Source organism: Phascolarctos cinereus, unplaced genomic scaffold, assembly GCF_003287225.1.
Source record: "Phascolarctos cinereus isolate Bilbo 61053 unplaced genomic scaffold, phaCin_HiC Scaffold_5;HRSCAF=322, whole genome shotgun sequence".
Classification (NCBI taxonomy): Eukaryota; Metazoa; Chordata; class Mammalia; order Diprotodontia; family Phascolarctidae; genus Phascolarctos; species Phascolarctos cinereus.
This window is the reverse complement of record NW_027555958.1, coordinates 129,119,676-129,138,947: the sequence shown is the minus strand read 5'-3', so window position 1 is coordinate 129,138,947 and position 19,272 is coordinate 129,119,676. Positions and strand designations below refer to the sequence as shown.

The window sequence follows — 19,272 nt, the reverse complement described above, 5'->3', positions numbered from 1 at the left end:
ATTTTTATTTAAAAATTTTATTCTGAGAAGTTCTCTATAAACATTAACAGACTCCCAAAGTGGGGCATGATACAAAAACGAACTTTAAAACTTTGTTTCCTTTAAGTTACAGCTCCTGGTCTGAGAACCAGAGGTTTGGTTCCAACTCACATTAAGATAATATTAGATGGCCTAATTTCTTTTATTCCCCTAACACATCTCTGCCTTTGTCCTTTAAACACTATTATTAACATGTGGTGTTTTTTTTGAATTTTGAAATTTCTCTCGCTTTACTGATATTAAGTAAAAAAAAAACAACAACTAAGACCTAGAGGAAGATTAAGGAACTGAATGGTGCACTCATCATAGAACTGATGTTGTCAACAGAATTATCTTCACCTGTCAGCCACACAGCCTTTTGCAAAATTCAATATAACCTAATAGGGCATGTTGAAAGGTGTTTTATATTATTACTATCAGACTCAGAATGGTTTCAAGTCTTAAGGATAATTACATATGGCGTCACTTCCAATGGTAACAAAATGCCTTTCAGCAAATAAATAAGTAGGATTAAAATATGTAAAATTAATTTATTTTAAAAAAACCTGAATTGAGTAAAAACTTGTCAAAAGATTAAGGATATAAAAATATCTATTGAGATCATTCATAATTTTTAAGCTTTCACTACTAGGATCATAATCCCAATTACAGGAACTGTTATTAATAGATTAGTGTTAACTGTTAACAGATTGTGATAACTTTCTCCTAACAGACTGTGATAACTTTCTCCAACTTTTCCAGAAGAAAGGCTACCCCTAAGACTCTCTGGTTGCTTAGAAGCATAAGCAAAGTTTGCTACACATCATGGACACAGAAAAGAGAATTTAAAGAAGGATACCATTTGTAACTAAACTTGGACCTGATTTACATATTGGAAATAACATCTTGTCCTGACTTCAAACACTGTCCAAAAAAAACCCAGTTCAGAATGAGGCTTATGGCTGCAAAACTCTTCTTTCCAGGGGACAAATAGCAAATCTCTTTCTTCATACAGTTTATCAACATTTTCTTTGGTAGTGTCCCATCCAAAGATGCGAAATCATTGCTTAACTGGTGAAATTACTTATTTCTATTTCCTGGTACCTCAGTTCCCTCCAAATTTCATCTCCAATTCTTCAAGAATACTTCCTGAAAGTGATCATATAAATTCTATGCTTGTGAGAGTGCCCTTTAAGAGTACTAACACATAAAGAAATAGAAACATGAACGGATTGTGCTGCTCACCAAACAGTGCTAGAAGGTAATGAGTCACACATATAAAGGCATTTTCTTTTTCCCTGGATTGATTGGACAAATTTTTCAATGAATTTATTTCCTGTAACACAGAATTCAAAGTAGCAGCATGCAAGATGATACTCACTGCATGCTCATCTGACGATTCAAAACTGTAAACTCTGTATCGTGTGAGGGCTACCACAGGACAAGCCAAGTAGCTGTTAAATTAATGAAAAAACTCTTGGGAGTTTGGGAAATTATTCCAAAGGATATAGGAAGAATTATAAAAGAAAAAGAGGAAAAGGAGATTAGGGGTATTTGATTTTCTTCTTTATAGTCCAAATCTGATCATTTTCCCCCCATGGGCTATTTTCTTCTTGGTATTTCAATCATATTATTCTCTACTACCGAACCTGTATTTCCAACAAAAATAAGAAAGAAATCACATTGAGGAAATATCATAATAATAATAATCCACACATTTTAATGAGAGAGAGAGAAAGAAAGAAAATAATAAAACAACCTTGAAGAGAACCTTTAAGTAAAATCAAATCATAACTCAACCTCATAGTGCTGAACGGGAATGCTTGCAACAGCTTTTTGGCCTCAAGGCTGATTGTCATTGATAACTAGTCTTTGTGATTGATAACTATCTTGGACACCAGTAAAAAAAAAAATCAATATATATGGTTCCATTTTCACTGATAAAGCTATAGCCAGAAAGCTAAAACTAATTCCTCACCTTTTAAGGTGGAGACAGGGAGGAAAGTACAGAAAAGAAGGAAAGGAGTTTTCTAGGAAATGTTGACAGGGAAAATAAAAAACAGACAACCTCCTCCTCTTTGCTTCAGAGATCTACATGTTTCATTGAAAATTGCCAACAGCATTGAACTTCAATAAAATAAGAGAGAGGAATTCTCCCATCTGTGTAAATATATTACGTTCTGGATGCAGTGAACTACTGACCTTCTCAACCAAGGGAGATGCTGCCAAAATATCAAATAATCATAACACCAGACTACAACTGGCCAGGTACAAGTAGAAACCAATGTAAGAGCAATTTTAACATGCAATTGGTCTAGCTCTGCTATTCAGATGATCTTTGATTTTAATACAGTTTATTTCACTTAATAAGAGAGAAAAAAAGTGAATTTTCCCTTCCTCTATAACAGATGCTATACCCAAAGGAAATAGGTTCACAGAAATGCATATTTTTCCCAACTGTTCGATAGAATTCTTGAATGACTTCCCATTAAGACAGTGTCACACTTCCACTTTCTTTTAAATAAATAAAAAAAATGCTGCAAGAATCATTATATGAGCAACAAGACAGGTCAGGCTGTGTTTTTCCAGGAAAATAAGCCACATTTTCCCCCAAAGTATCAGATGAAGTGGGAGGCAAGGGTAAGTGGATTCATCCCCAGGAGATATAACTACTTCAAAGCAGATAAACTCTGGAAAATGGTATTCATACTTATCACATGATTTTAAGGTGCTAGAAAAAATAAAAACAAAAAGAACAATTCAGGGTGTGCAGGATGGAGAATTTTAGAGGAAAAAAGTAGTAATTAATATTTAGAGCTGTTTGTTTCATCTTGGGATTTTTAATATTTCAAATGCTTAAGATTTGCGACCTATATGTGTTAAATATGTCATTTAAATGTCTTCTTGCATTAGGTCTCTCATCAGAGGTAAGTCATTTCACCTACATAAAACTCAATTTTTCATCTACATAACAGATAATACCTACTAATGAATCCACAGGTTGATTAGTCAGAATCAGGTTAGACAAATTTGTAATATTATTTTGAAATATTAAATATTATTTAATTGTTTTAATCTATATGACTATGCAAATTATATTGCTGTTTCTTAAATATATCTTGAGTTCTAGCAAAATATTTCACTCTTTTATACCAATGGAAATATTTTGGAATATTAGGAACACTAAGGCACTGTTGAAGGAGTTATGAACTATTCCAACCATTCTGGAGAAAAATTTAGGACATTGGCTAAAGGGCTATAAAACTATGTATACTCTTTGACCCAGAAATACCAGTAGTAGGTCTATATCCTAAGGAAATCAAAGAAAAGGGAAAAGAACCTATTTGTAGTACAAATATATTTATAGCAGCTCTTTCTGTGGTGGCAAAGAACTGGAAATTGAGGGGATGTCCACCAATTGGGGAATGGCTGAACAAATTGTGGTCTATGATTGGGATAGAATACTATTGTATTATAAGAAATGAGGAGTGGGGTAGCTAGCTGGCACAGTGGATAGAGCCATGGTCCTGAAGTCAGGAGGACCTAAGTTCAAATCAGACCAAACACTTGACACTAGCTATGTGACCCTGGGCAAGTTACTTAACCCCAATTGCCTAAAAATTAAAAAATAAAGAAATGAGGTGCAAGATGTTTTCAGAAAAACCTGGGAATTCTTATATGCACTGATGCAAAATGAAATCAGTGGAACCAGGAAAACACTGTACACAGTAGCAGCAATATTATACCATGATTAACTATGAAAGACTTAGCTACTCTGATCAAGACAATGATCTAAGACAATTCCAAAGGACCCATGATAAAAAATGCTATCCACCTCCAGAGACAAAGAGAATTGAACAATTTTGAATGCAAAATAAAGCATACTTATTTCATTTTCTTTATTTTTCTTGATTTTAAAATTGTTTCCTTTGGCAACATATCTAATACGGAAATACATTCTGCATGACTGCACATGTATAATCGATATCATATTGCTTGCCTTCTCAGGGGAGTGAGACAAGGGCAGGAAAGAATTTGGAACTCAAAATTTTAAAAAAAGTTAAATTTTAATGTACTTGGGAAATATTTAATAAAATAAATAAGGATATATTTTTAAAAATGGAATACAAGATATTATTATTTGGAAAAAGATTTTTGATATGGTAGACTATCCTCTCTAAGAGACCTGGGCATCTCTTCAGGCAAATTAAAACAAAAACACAGCCAATACTACATCATGGATTTTAGTTGTTCTGCCTTTTACCCATCATTGCTCTTCTACTGAAAAAGGTATGTGATGAAGCTATCCTAAAGACAGAATGCACACAAACCACGACCATCTAGCAACATTCGATTAACTGACAAGATGGTTATTGTTGTCTAGCCATTTCAGTCATGCTTGACCTTCTATGATCACACTTGGGGTTTTCATGGCAAAAATACTTGCGTGGTTTGCAATTTCATTCTCCAGCTCATTTTACAGGGTTAAGTGACTCACCCAGGAACACACAATTAGTAGGTATCTGTGATCAGATTTGAACTTAGCAAGGTAAGTCTTCCTGGTTTCCAGCCCAGTGCTCTATTTACTGCACTATCTAGTTTCCTCAACTGACAAGGTTAAAAACTGATAAATAAGCTTGCCATTAACTAGCCCTATAACCCTGGAGAATTTTTTTTAGTTCTATCTAGTCTTAGTTTCCTAAATGGAGTGATAGTAGTATAAGGCTGGTGAAGTAGGTGATCTCTTTAAGGCCAAATCAAAAATTTTTTTGATTCTAAGTTTAAATGGGGTTTAATTGTTTTAATCTATATGACTATGCAAATTATATTGCTGTTTCTTAAATATATCTTGAGTTCTAGCAAAATATTTCACTCTTTTATACCAACGGTAAAATCAACTGGTACTCACAAAACTAAGTTAAACTGCACACAAAATTTTAACCAATCCATATTTTTTTTAACCAGTGCAGTCCATGCTGAACAAGATAATGTTCACTGCGGCCTGAAATATCCTTTCATTTAAATTTGTTTATCCAGATCATTTTATGCATATTTTACAGCAAGACAGTAACCAACAAATCAGGATAATGGTGTCCTTGTAAACCCTCACTTTCTCACTCACCTAGGGAGAGTAACAATTTATGTTGAGAAAGCAGAAAAGAATGTTGATTACCTGAGTAATCATTAGGAAATAGCTAGAGCTTCAAAAAAAGTGAATTTGCTGATAAATCTTGGTATTTATTTGCAAAGCTTTCCTTATGAACAAACTTACACGAAGCAATAAATTTGCTTGCCTGCAGTATGTGTCAAAATACCTATTTCCCAATAATAAAAAAAAACATTTACTAGGCAAGGTCAGATTTATATTTACCCAATAAAATACTACATTTACAAATTGGGCTCCTATAATCCTTCATATACTGATTTCAGAATCATGATAGGTCAGTAATCAGTGCCTACAGATTTCAATAAATTTAAACATGACCTGTTCCCTTAATATTATAATTTAAAACACCTCAACAAATGATTTCCCCTCTCACTAACAGCATGAGACTCATTCTTTACCTTAGAAGAGTTCTCTATTAAAATAAAAATAATAATAGATAGTAGTCACATAATACTTTAAAGTCTGCAAGGCACTTTACAAATATTATCTCATTTTATCCTTACAACAACTCTGAAATATAGATGCTATTTTTCTCCCTAACTTACAAATAAGGAAACTGATGGTGAGACAAGTTGTGTAACTTGCCCAGTGTCACAAAGCTGGTAAGTGTCTAAGACAGATTTAAACTCAGGTCTTCCTAAGTCCAGGCCCAGTGCTCCATCCACTGAGCCACGTAACTACTTCCTACTTAGCTCTGAAGGGTGGAATACAATAAATTCAGAGTAAGTCATAGAGGTATGGGACAAAATAGGGATGAGCTGGTTAGATTTCAGGGAAGAACTTGGAACTGAGGACAATTACTGGGATGCTAAGAGAGGCCATTGGGAGGCCTCAAAACAAATCTGAAAAGTTTTACTAGAACAGCCCTGGGTCTAGGCTAATGAATTTAGCCATGATTGTGGATAAGCTACTTGGAAACTCTGGGCCTCTTTTTTTTTTTTAATTTGTAAAATGATCAGGTTAGGCAAAAACAAACAAACAAAAAACTCTTAAATTCTCTTCTAGTTCTAACACTTAGATGCTGTAACCTATTACCAAGATAGTCTTACATTAGAAGCAGCTTAGGGGCATGATAGATAGTGCCAGGGCTTAAGTTAGGAAGACTCATCTTCCTAAGTTCAAATCTGGCCTCAGATACTGACTAGCTGTGTGACTATTGGCAAGTAATTTAATCCTGTTTGCCTCAGTTCCCACATCTGTAAAATGAGTTGGAGAAGGAAATGGTTAAGCCACTCCATTATCTTTGCCAAGAAAACTCCAAATGAGATCATAAAGAGTTGGACACGACTGAAATGACTAAACCACATCAAAAACTATATACTTCTCTTTAAAAAAAACATAAAAATAAAACATCCTTGTCCTTTACCCATCAACATTCCATATCTTTTCAGCACCTGGATAGTATATTCTCATTGAGAGTCACCCCTTCCTTAGAGTCATCAAGGTTTTTACTTCCCCACTCTCATTACTCCCTATATCCAATCATTTACCAAATGCTATTACTTTTATCTTCTCAACATCTTGTCCAAAGAGTCTCCTTCTCTATTCAGATAGCCTACATAATTCAGACTCCCGTAACGTCTTGCCTGAACTACAGCAATAGTCTCCTATTTGTTCTCCAAACTTCAATCCTCTCCCTACTCCAATTTATTAGTCCCATATATTCCAAGGAAATACTACTTCTGAAAGTAATCTAAACTTCCTTTCTCATTGCATTTTTTTTGGCTAGGCAATGGGGTTAAGTGACTTGCCCAGAGTCACACAGCTACTAAGTGTTATGCCTCTGAGGCTGGATTTGAACTCAGGTCCTCCTGAATCCAGGGCTGGTGCTCTATCCACTGTGCCACCTAGCTGCCCCTTAAACTTTCGTTCTCAAGAGGCAAAGTGTCACCAAAGTGATTTCCCTAAAGCACAGATCTGACAATATTACTTGCCCCCTCTGATATTAATAAAACTCCAGGGACTCCCCTTATTGCCTCTAAGACCAAACTAAAACTCTGCTTCTTGGCATGTAAAGCTCTCTACAACCTTGCCCCTTCCTACTTTTCTGGTCTTCATACACATTAATCCCTTCTGGGTACTCTGGTCTAGCTATACTGGCCTATTCACCATTCCATAGGAATGACTCTCCCTGTCCTATTTCTCTGTCTTTATATTATACCTCCTCTTCACCTAAGCCTTCTGGAATCCTTAGTTCCCTTCAAGACTGAGATCAAAAGCCTCTCCTACATAGAGTCCTCCCCTCTGCTTGCGTGACTTCCCTCCCAAAACTGCCTTGTATTCATTTTGAATTATTTCAGTATCCATATATGTGTGTGTGTTTATATATAAGCCATATATCTATATCTATATCTATATCTATATCTATATCTATATCTATATCTATATCTATATCTATATCATCTATATCTATCTATCTATATACATATATAAATAATTGTTGTTTTAACCATTAGAATATATGTTCTTTGAAGACAGGTTCTGATTCACTTTTGTCATTGTTTTTCTGGTACATGAAACAGGACTTCACTCAGAGTAGAAATTTAATATATGCTTATCAACTGATTAATCCAGAAGGCAGCAGATAGCAGCTGGGTGGCTATTGGATAGAGTGCTTGACTTGTATTCCGAAAGCCCTAAGTCTGAATCCTGCCCAGTCACTTCTTAGCTGTATGACCCTGGGCAAATCATTTAATCTCTCTGACTCAGTTTCCTCATATATTATTATTTAGGCAATTAGAGTTACGTGACTTGCCCAGGGTCACACAGCTAGTAAGTGTCAAGTGTTTTGTCTGAGGCCACATTTGAACTCGGGTCCTCCTGACTTCAGGGCCAGGGCTCTATCCACTGTGCCCCCTAACAGCCCCTTCCTTGTATATTAAATAGGGGTGACAATAGCATCTGACTCCCAGGGTTGTTATGAAGAAAAAAAATGATGCGTTTACAATAATTTGAAAACCTTAAAGTGCTAGAGAAATGCTAGCTATTATTCTTAGCTAGTTACCTAGATTTCAATAACTAACTTAAAACATTATATAAATGTTTTATTTTTATTGAGATAATAAAATGCTTTCTAAGTGATACTTTCATCAATCTAAATATTTGCATCAGACTCTAAATCTTTAATTGAAAAATGAAAAACATATAAGAAAAGGACATTTAAAAAAACCAACAATATAAACTTCTCCAAGAATAAAAGTATAGCCCTTTTCAAAGGGTTATTTTCATGCCACAAAACAACACATCAATGTGACTCAAATAAAAAGCAGTCTAAAAGATCAATACAATATTATTCTGAAATGTCAAGACATTTGTAAACTTGAAAACAACTGTGAGTATAAATAGTTTTTACCTTCTTCCTCAAAATAAATTATTATTCCTGGAATAAAATACCTCATAGAATTTTATAATCATTCTTATCAAAGATAATACAAAACATACTTTGAATATGAAAATTCAAAGAGGATTTTCATCTTCATAATACAGCATAACTAGCATTAAGGTACAATTTCATTTGTTTTTAATGCTGTCACTATCAGACATTATATAAATGGCCAATTGCAACTGATTTCAGAGTGGAACCAAAAAGTTCATTAACACAAATAAAAAGGTGGCAAATGCACATTAAGCATGCCATTACCAGAAAGAAAGAATGAGCAGCCATCTGTAAATAAATTACCATTTAAAATAGAAAAATGCTGTCCGTTCACTTTGAATGAAACAAAGATAACCCCAAAAAGGAAAGGAGCTAGTACAAAGAAAAGGAAGAATTTGGGGGTGGAAGAGAAATCCAACTGCTGAAGTGTCTAGGCATTAGAGACTCATAAAATTTTTACTGCTACACTGTACCTTTATTAGTCCTAGATATTCAAAGGAAATAATACTTCTGAAATTAACCTAAACTTCCTTTCTCAAGAAGGCAACAACACTTCCCTATGCCCTGCCCTTGCTTCTTCAAATCCTTCTTTCTCCTTCAGCATACATGTACAATTGTACTTTAATAGGAGAGTTCATTTTCTTTAACAAGCATTTATTAAATTCTTACTGTATGCAGAATATTATACTATGAATAATAATTCAATAAATTTTGGCGAATGTGGACATTGTGAGGCAGCACATGAGAGTGGAAAAATGCAGAACACAGAGTCATGACTTGAGTTTGAATTAAGGTCCTGTTACCACCTGTTTTGACCTTGGGCAAATCACACATCTTTGGTCCTCAATTTCCTCATGTGCAAAATGAAATGTTAGAACAGTAGCCACTCAGGTAAATTAAAAAAAAAAAAGAAACCTTCAAAACCTTTCAGCTTTAAATTTAAGACTTTATAATCCCTTCCCTCTCCTACAACTCTAATACAACTGTCTCCCTCCATGTGCTGCCTGTAAAGACAGCATTCCTCAACCTTTTATCCTTTGGCTTCTTCTATGACTTCTCAGGAGGTGATCCCAACTAATTCCACAGCTTCAACTGTCACCTTTAGCCCTGTTTTTTTCCCCTACACTCTAAACCAGGCCTGTACAACATCTGGCACATGGTCCAGATCTTGTGCAAGCCTGTTTTACATTTTCTACATTTTCCCTGCCACAAATCCTTTGGTAGGCCACAAGTGGCACACAGGCTGTAAGCAGCCTGTGATGTTGTGCAGGCTTGCTCTAGACTCACATTTCCAATTACCTAACAGAGACCTCCACCAATATCATAAGCTCCACTTTTTAAAACACAGTCATCATTTCCCTCCCCCCAAAAAGAAAAAAACTGTTCATCCTCATGACTCCTCTATTTCTCTCATTGGACTATTCTTCTCCCCGTCACTCATGCTCAAACTCAGAATAATTTTTGATGACTTTTCTCTCCAGTCACAAACTTCCAGACAATCAACCAAATCCTGTGGATTATCTCTCTGTAACATCGGTCACAAGCATTCCCCTACAATTTCTACTACCACCCACTTGAGTTCAGATCTTTATTTCCACTTGGCTGGATTACTGCTGTGGTTTCTTAAGTGGTTTTCCAAGTTGTTAAATGGTTCCTCTGGAATCTATCCTAAGCACCAGTTATCACATTAATCTTTCTACTGCACTGGCATGGTCATATCTCTATACTACTCAAAAACTTTCATTAGCACCCTGAGCTTACCAGGTAAATTAAAAAAAAAAAGAAACCTTCAACAAGTATTTATGACACACACAATTTTGACTTCAAACCACCTTTCAAGCTTATTTCACAATATCCTCCTACACTGAATATAACTTAAACCTTCCAGTACCACATTTCTGCTTGTGATGAACTTGAACACAGGATACCCACTCACTCATGTCAGTTTTAATTATTTCATCTTACTTATCTTTCACAGACTTCCGTGAAGCCTTCCCTATTCCCTACTTCTCCCTTCAAGCTTGAAGGAATCTCCCTCACCTGGTCTCAGAGTACTTTATATTTGTTTATTACACTTATCACATTCCAATTTCAACAGTATTCATCTCTAAATCATCTTATTATCCCTGCTGGTGAGTAAAGATGAAAGACAAGGGACATACACCATCTTTGCATTTCCTTTTCCATTTAGCACAAAGATTTGCATAGTTATCACCTATTAATTTTTTTCTTGAATGACTGGATACCAAGTTCATAAATTATTATGCATTATCATTACTATAAACAGAGTACACAGTACTTATTTTATAATAGCAATGAATATGAATTTTGGAGGAAAGAATGGAGGACATATGAAATGCCTACCAGCTTTTCCTCCTACATTATTTCAATACTTCTACATGAGGAAGTAGTATTCACTTGACTCTTTCTATACATCCTTCTCCCTTCTATGACATGTATAGTTTGTTACAATATCCTATAAAGGATATTAACAGTAGCAAAACAGTAAAAAGAAAAAGAAAAGTCTAAAATGCTAGATTCTTACTAAAAGAAATTTGCTTCAATATTTACTATGGTAAGTAACTGCCTAGCAACTGACTGACAAGTAGCAAAACAGTCAATTAGTGTGATTGAATTTTCATCTTTGATCTTTTGTTAATTTAACTGATGGCTGGTAAATTCAATAAGGTCTATCAAAGATATCAAAAATAATATTAGCTGAGTAAAAGATAGTCATTGCTTACTATGTAAGCTAGCCCACTAAAATTAAGCTTATGCCCCACATAAGTATCACAAATATCTACCCTACTTCAGAATACAAAATCCTAAGCATGTAATGCATTCTGTGCATTAAAAGTTTTTTTTAAAGACAGAAAGACTTACAGAGGAACCATGGAATTTGCAAGATATAAGAAGAAGAAAGCTAATAAAACATTAAACACAAATAAAATTTAGGCCCTTTTTAAAATAAGTAAAATAACCTTAAAGTCCTATTTGATCCCCTTTCAAAACTTAAATGATTAAATGACTTTGAAAATAGATTTGTAATTCAATTGTGCAATTATACAATATTTTGACCTGATAATGAATGTCACAGGAATTCTGCTTTGACCATCTAGGAACTAGAGTGCCTATTTTAACCAATGGCTAAACAACCAATGGTTTCAAATTACACTAAACAAATAATTTATTTGCTGAGATAATTAAGCTTGTAACTTTTTTCTCTATATCAAACAGATGTCGAAGGATTAAATATCATCCCTCCTTTAACATTGACAAGCACAGGGAATCCATTCCCCCACCTACCTCAAGAATCCCTTCTCTTTTTCTGCCCCCTCTTCTTCCTTTCCCCATTCTCTCATTAAGTTTTCCTTTTGTGTTTCTCCACTCTCTATTTGCAAGGTTATTTTAGTACAAAGGTACTACAGTGATTTTGGAATTACAACTATATAGAGAGCAAATAGTCTACTTTGGACCTCAGGATACTACAGTCCTGTGCCAATCAGGAGTGATCAGTGACAGTTTTCTAAAGAGGATTAGCCACAGAGCTTTGATTCCATTGCGGTTTTTTCATTTTACAATATGAAATGTGAATTTTGTACTAGAACAAGATATTATTAGGCAAGAAATCTCCTAGAGGTGTGAAGATTCAGTATTTGGTTGAACAACCCACAAGGTCTTCTCTCTTGATGGCATATACACCCGCACCTGTCAAAAAGTCTGAATATAAGATTTGCAGGGGAAGCTAAATTCCCCAGAAGAAGATTAGCTAACACTGTGATTCAACAAGGCACAATATAGAAAAGGTCATAAATAGATAGTCACTATAATAAAAATGGATGTGTCATAACAAAAGCAAGATGAGCGCTGGTGCATTCTATTTGGTTTTGGAGAGATGAATACAATTCCTGAAATCATGTTATATGAACTAAAGAAGTTCTACCTTTTAAAAGAACTCAAAGACAAATATTTTTGCAAAGGAAGAAATCTTTGGAAAAGCCAATATAACCAAGCCCTCTAAATCTGCTGAGTTTCTAAGGTCATAACTTTACTTCAAGTGAAAAACATCTGTCCCTAATTTATCTTTTAATCTATTTTATCCCTTTAGGTATTGTTAAAATAAGAAGCAGGAATGGAAGATACATTAAGAATTAAAAGTCATCATGTTTGCTAAAATGGCCACTTCACCATTAGAATGGAGAACAACAGTTATTCAATCTTACCAGCACATTTAGTCCTGGTGATAAGTGGTGGTCCTGGCAGTCCTGTCCCACCTTCTCCAGGTCTTGTGAGTAGAACACGGATCTCATATTCAGTATCTGGGTCCAGGTGCCATAGTTTGTAGGTGGGTGCATTGACAGCATGAGTTTCTGTCCAGGATCCTGATGTCATTCGATATTCCACTTCTTTCAAGATAATGGGTCCATCACCAATAATGGAATTGGCATTTAGTTGAATCAACAAATATGTAGGCCCAACACCAAGCAGCTGGGGAGGAGCTATAGGTCGAGGTGGTTCTAAGAGAAATGAGTATGCAAAATAATCAGATGAAAACCAAATAACATATAATACAATTTTGACATACTCAAAAGCTTTGCATTACTCTCTATATATGACTTACACAAGTGAAACATAATCAAGCACAAAAATAAATAAAAGGATGATGATCTATAGAGTGGTTTGTCAATTATAAATGGCATGTTTTACTAGATCAAAACCATTTTTTTAGAGGAGATGAAGATTCAGAGGTTTCGACTACAAAAAGAAAAATACAGAAAAGGTTTTGAAAAAGATATTTCTGATGAATAATAACTTCTGACGTTAAAACTCATTATTTGGAAATACGTACTTATAGAAATAATGAAGTAGTATGCCAGTTCTTTTCTATTAGTTTAACCTAATAATCTGTTGTAAAATTATAAATGTTGCCCAACTGATGCTATGAAGAAATAATTAGTATGCTTTGGCAAGATAGGTCTTTACTGAAACTCTGATACAATTTCTTTTTCTGTAAGACTCATTCTCAAAAAGAGTATTGCATCTCTCCCCTGCACCTACACTACCAAGACACAAAATGATACATTGCAGCTAGATAGGTTTTTTCTGAAGTTCTAGTTTATATTCCGAAATATTCTTGAGCAGTCCTAAGAATCCTTCCCCTAACACAATGATGAATTTGTTTGAGTTCATATTGTCATATGGAAACGTTTATTCAAATTACAAGTTAAACTTAATGGAGATTTAATATCTATATTATCAGTGTAGTAGGTACAGCTAAATAAGTAAATACACATGTTGTGCCATTTACTACATATTATCTTGCATAATTCTTTTTATTCTTTAAGAGTTTCCAGCTTAGGAGGTGGAGAAGTGAAGGGGTGATGAGAAAAGATGTAAAGGACAATCAGTGTGTTTTTGATACATAAATCTCAAAGGAATCTGGCTAAAGAAAATAAGGAAAAAATTATGCAAATTTCTTCTTAGACTAACTAAACATTACATATATTCAAGAAGCAATCTGCACTTTACTAATAAAATGAGTTCCCTCATACATTCAAAGTTTGTTTTCATACCAGATGGTACATATATTGACTAATTTAAGTTAACTAGGAAACAATTCTAAATTCACAGCACACTAGATCTCCATCACCTATTGGAAAGCTATAATTACAACTCAGAAAGAACCTGAAGATATCAGCCATAATCATTGTCAATGAATAAGAATTTTTCAAGTAAAGGTTTACTAAACAATAAACTTTCATTGATGAAAACTCTACAGTTACCAAGGTCCTTGAGCAAATACTAATGTAAGGGATCTTAAATTTCATCCATCAAAACTCCATTCCTTGTCACCCCAAACAAAAGATCCAAACAAAAGCCTAAAACATGCAATAAAACTGTAAAACCACTTTCTTCTATATTTTAAACTCTCAGAATACTCATTTCAAGTCAGAAAGGTAGACAATCATAGGATAATAAGATCGTAGTTTTAGCTGGAATGGACCTTCGAGGTTCTTAAGCCAAACAGCATTTACTTAATTCTTATATTGTGCCAGGCATAGTAAGAGCCTATTTCCTCCACTTGACAAATGAAGAAAGTAAGGAACAATGAGGTTAATCTCCATAGAGTTTTACTATTATGACTTCTAAAAATACACTTTTGAGTTTATGGAGATCCTGTAGTGAAACTCTTCTTCCTATAGCTGGCTTGAAGAAGTCAGCATTTCAATTCATATATTAAGTGGTTGGTCAAACTTTAAGAGAAAACCAAACATCAGAGAAGCAGCTCCAAATCTGAACTATGACAATTTTGAGTGCCACTAAGAAGCATATACTTTGATTAACAACATGATTATAATGAGTGAAATTCTGCATTGATGAGACTAATATACCACAGCATAATAAATTTTTTATGTTGGAGGTAAAGAGTAGTCACATATTAGCATATGTATTTTGTTTTTAGGCCCTGGAGGACAAGGAGTCTTATTTATAAAATCTCTATTCATTTCAATAAATTATGCATGTATTTTAATCAGCTGGCAAATGAACAAGTAATTGTTCCACAGCATTATTAATATTCTTCATAACATAATACACTAGCAAACCCAAAGGTGTGGTGTAACCAAAATCCCAGTAGTACATGTGATACCATTTGAAGCATACAATCCCAATCTACCACACAAACTTTTCTGATGTTGCCCAATTAACTTTCAATCATGGTTATTCTATAACCAAGTATATGATAAAATTCCTAATTGTAATGTTAAGTTACATTATTTGCTTAAAAATTTCAAACTAAAAAAATGTAGCTTAAAGTAAAAAAAATAGTATATATATACTATAATCCAATTACTTACATTTCAATGTTTTCACTGCTTCAAATTTCATTTCAACTCAGGAAATATAAATTAACCAAGTGAAAAAGAACAGAAAGAAGCCTCAAGGACAAAAAGAAGTCATAGACATAACCAGAAATATATTTTAAGGTATCTATAAATAACTAAGGTCTCTCTGAATCCCTGCAGCTATATGCTTCATCCAACAAACTCTCTTCCCTTCCTCATCTACCATAAAATCTTATCATTCATTTTAAAGTGTACATATGAAATCTGTCAATTGGGCCTCAGGAAAAAAAGCATTTCCAAAATAATCCTAACACTACATGAGAAGGAACAAAATACATTATTAGTTAGGTTTATTAGTTAAGTAATCCAGTGGACAGAAGTTGGGCTTGAAGTCAAGAAAACCTCCGTTCAAATTTGCCCTCTTACTCCTAATGGTTGTGTCACATAGTAGCTGCATGACACAATAGCCCTAAGCAAGTCAATGAATCTCTGTTTCCCCTTCAGTTTCCTCTAATGTAAAATGATGATAAGAATAGTTAGTGATAATAATTCACAAGTTGTTATGATTAAATGAGCTAAGGTTTTTAAAGGGCTCAGCACATGGCATGGAGAAGGCACTTAATAAGTTCTTCTTTCCAACAAACTCTTTTGGAAACATCTATTCCTAGTTCCCAAGAATCAAATTCCTTATAATTCAATTCAATTAAACTTATTAAGCATCGACCATGTGCAGAATACTGTGCTAGGATTTGCAGAAATATAAACACAAGTAAGATGAAGTTCCAGCCCTCAGAGAGCTTATATGAAGTCTGGAGTTGGAACGGGGTTATATAAAGGAGAAACAAATCTACAAATAACTATGATAAGTGTATAGGACAAGTAGGACTCTTTGAGGAAGAAAAGACAATTATTTACCAAAGTATTTAGGAAGGCTCTTTAGACGGAGTTTGCATCTGAGCTGGGACTTCATGGATAGAAAGTCATAGAAGGAAAAAAATGTACAGTTTTGTTGGAACTTAATATATGTGGATGATAGTAGCATGAAGTTGTAAAGATAGGAAGGGTCTAAGTTGAAGAGAGTCTTGAATGCTAAGCTGTATTTAAAAATTGTTAGCTACTAGGAATCTAGTGAAAGTTTTGAGAAGAAGAAGACTATGACTAGATTTGTGAATAAGGGAAATGGATGTTGCAACAATATGAAGTATGAACTGGAGGTGTCAAAGATAGAAAAGAGGAAGTTCTTTTGGAACATTATTGCAACAGTCCAATCAAACAGCAATGAGCGTCTGTATTAGAGTGGCAGAAGGAGGAACTAGGAGAAGAGAACAGATAATAGGAATAATGTCAAGGTATAATGAACAGGACTTGGAAACTTGGAATGATTATAGAAAGGGTGCTTACAATAAGTGAGTTTAGGGAACAGCATATTATGTTGAATAACTATTTCTGATAATTATTCCTTATTTGATCAAATAAAATGATGAACAAAATGAACTACATAAACTGAAAAATGCAGTTTTAGAGTACTCTTATCATCATTATTATTTTGATTTACTGTTCATTCCATCACTTTTGTTGTACTAATTCTGTACATTCTGAATCAATTCATTGAAATCTTCCCATTGCTTATCTCATTCTTAATACTGTTATTTCATTTTGTTTCCTCTTTCTGATGGTTCCTCCTATTGGTTCTAATTCTTACTTACAGCATCACTAATGTGAAAATATGTTTAATAGGAATGAATATGCATATCCTATGTCAGATGGAGCTCTCTCTTGGGCAGGGAGGTGGGGAGAGAAGGGGAGAAAAATTAAAAAACTCAAAAGCTCGTGGAAGTGATTGTTGATAAATCAAAATAAATTAATTTAAAAATACTGTTATTTCTTATTGCACAGAATCATTCCATTACATTCATATACAGTACCCTAACTTATTTGGTCATTCTCAAATTGAAAGGAGTTCACTTTTTACTACTACAAAAGTGCTGCTATGAATATTTCAGTGTATATAGGACCTGTCGATCATTTTAGTGGATATGCCTGGCAGCATGGTCTTGAAATGAAAAGAGTATGGGCATTTTAGTTACTTTCTTAATATAACTTTGAATTGACTCTCCAAATGGTTAGACCTGACCAAATTTTTAATTGATAAAAAAAAGTTACTGAGAGAGTGAATATACTATCTTTTAGGGTAACACAAAATTAGTATTATTTCATGTCCTCTCTTGAAAGACCACCATCTCACTCCCCAACCTATCCACCCCCCCAAAAAAAACCCAACTTCTTGTCCTTCTTCAAATATGCTCCTAAAACTAAACATTGTACTTCAGATATGGGCTGATAAATATAAAATACAATTCAAATAACCTCTCGTTTGTGGGGACATGACAATTACATTAACACAGCTTTGGGTGCTACTTTTGGCAAAAGCAAACATGCTTTTGGCTCACTTCATTCTTATAATCAAGAAATATCCCTAGGTACTTTCCCTATGAACTGTTTCTCAGCAGGTCTCCCTGAAATTGTTTCATGTAGCTAACTTTTGCATTCTAAGGCTGAACGTTGTAGTGATATTTTGTAAAACTTCATTTTTACCTATTATCCCTACCTTTCAAAAGACCTTTTTTTAATCATTTGGTTCACTCCTGCTATTTTTCCACTAATCAATTAACAAAGTCTGAAATTCTGGGAATTCAAGGAATATGGAAACAAGGTTTGAATAGATGAAAAACATAACAACAATGACATTCTAAAAGATACACTGCAGTGCACAAGACTAGAGGGTAATATTATTAATGATGACAAGAACTACATTTGAATCTCAATGCTACTATTATTGCATATTTGAATATTTTGTATCAATGTATGTATATGGTCTTTTTTGTTGATTCTTTGGATTTGATATGTCTATGTAAAATATAAATAAAAGAAATCCATTATTACTTGTATAATTTGTATTAAGAGAATACGGAAGTAGGCAAAGATAAACACTGGAGGTACGTAGGCCTAGATATTTTAAGCGATGTATACAGAACATGTTCCCAGACAAAAGGATTCAGAATTAAAAGACTGCATTCTTGCTCTTAGGAAGTGTATCAATGATTTCGGGGAACGTCATGTAATTGTCAGACGTCAGGGATCAATTTTTAGTCACAAGGCAGATAGTCTACCCTGTGACTTTGAGCATTGGGTATGGTCCAGTTTTCTTAGATATGATAGTAAGACACTATGACATAATGTTAAAAGATCTTCTACTATACTATCACTTGGCACTTATATTTCACTTTAGGAACATAATGTTAGAGGGGTCCATTCAGCATAGAAATAGAGGAAAACCTGAAGGCAGAAGAAATTATTACAATATTTTAATAATCATATTAATATTTATGTAATACTTTGCAGGTATGAATCCTCTACAGAAAAGGATTAAAGAGTCTCAGAAAAGCTATGACTTAAATTTAACAAATATAGAAAGTATTGTAATCTCAACTCAAATTCAGGTCTTGGTCAGTGAAATGAAAACAAGAAAATACATAGCTACATATACCAATGCCCCTAGTTAAGTAAACATTATACTATCTCAGTCTCTATCAATTAGTTTAATGACACTTGGTTTTGTTTTATTCCTACTGGAGGGTAGAGTTCCTTCTTCACTCTTCTATGTACTCTTTCCTCTTCCCCAAAATCAAATTATTCACCTTTTCATTTTTGTAAAAAAAAAAAAAACTATTAGAGCTGTTACTGTAAGTATAAGTTGGTTTCAGCAGTTATCGGTATAAATATATTGCTCTAGCCAAACTACCAAACTACATTGTACCAGGTCTGTCACCAAGGAGCAGTTTAAATTATCTTTGCAGCACCAGAAC

General features: G+C 34.1%; 1 protein-coding gene across 8 annotated transcripts in view; it reads right to left on the bottom strand.

The window, feature by feature from the left end:
* Window positions 1-19,272, bottom strand: part of PTPRK (protein tyrosine phosphatase receptor type K) — a 745,494-nt gene that overhangs the window by 292,243 nt on the left and 433,979 nt on the right. For all 8 annotated transcript variants that reach the window (XM_078155151.1, XM_020987018.2, XM_020987017.2 and 5 more), the window contains exon 7: window positions 12,785-13,078. In XM_078155151.1, the coding sequence (XP_078011277.1) occupies window positions 12,785-13,078 (294 nt within the window). The remainder of the gene's footprint in view (window positions 1-12,784; window positions 13,079-19,272) is intronic.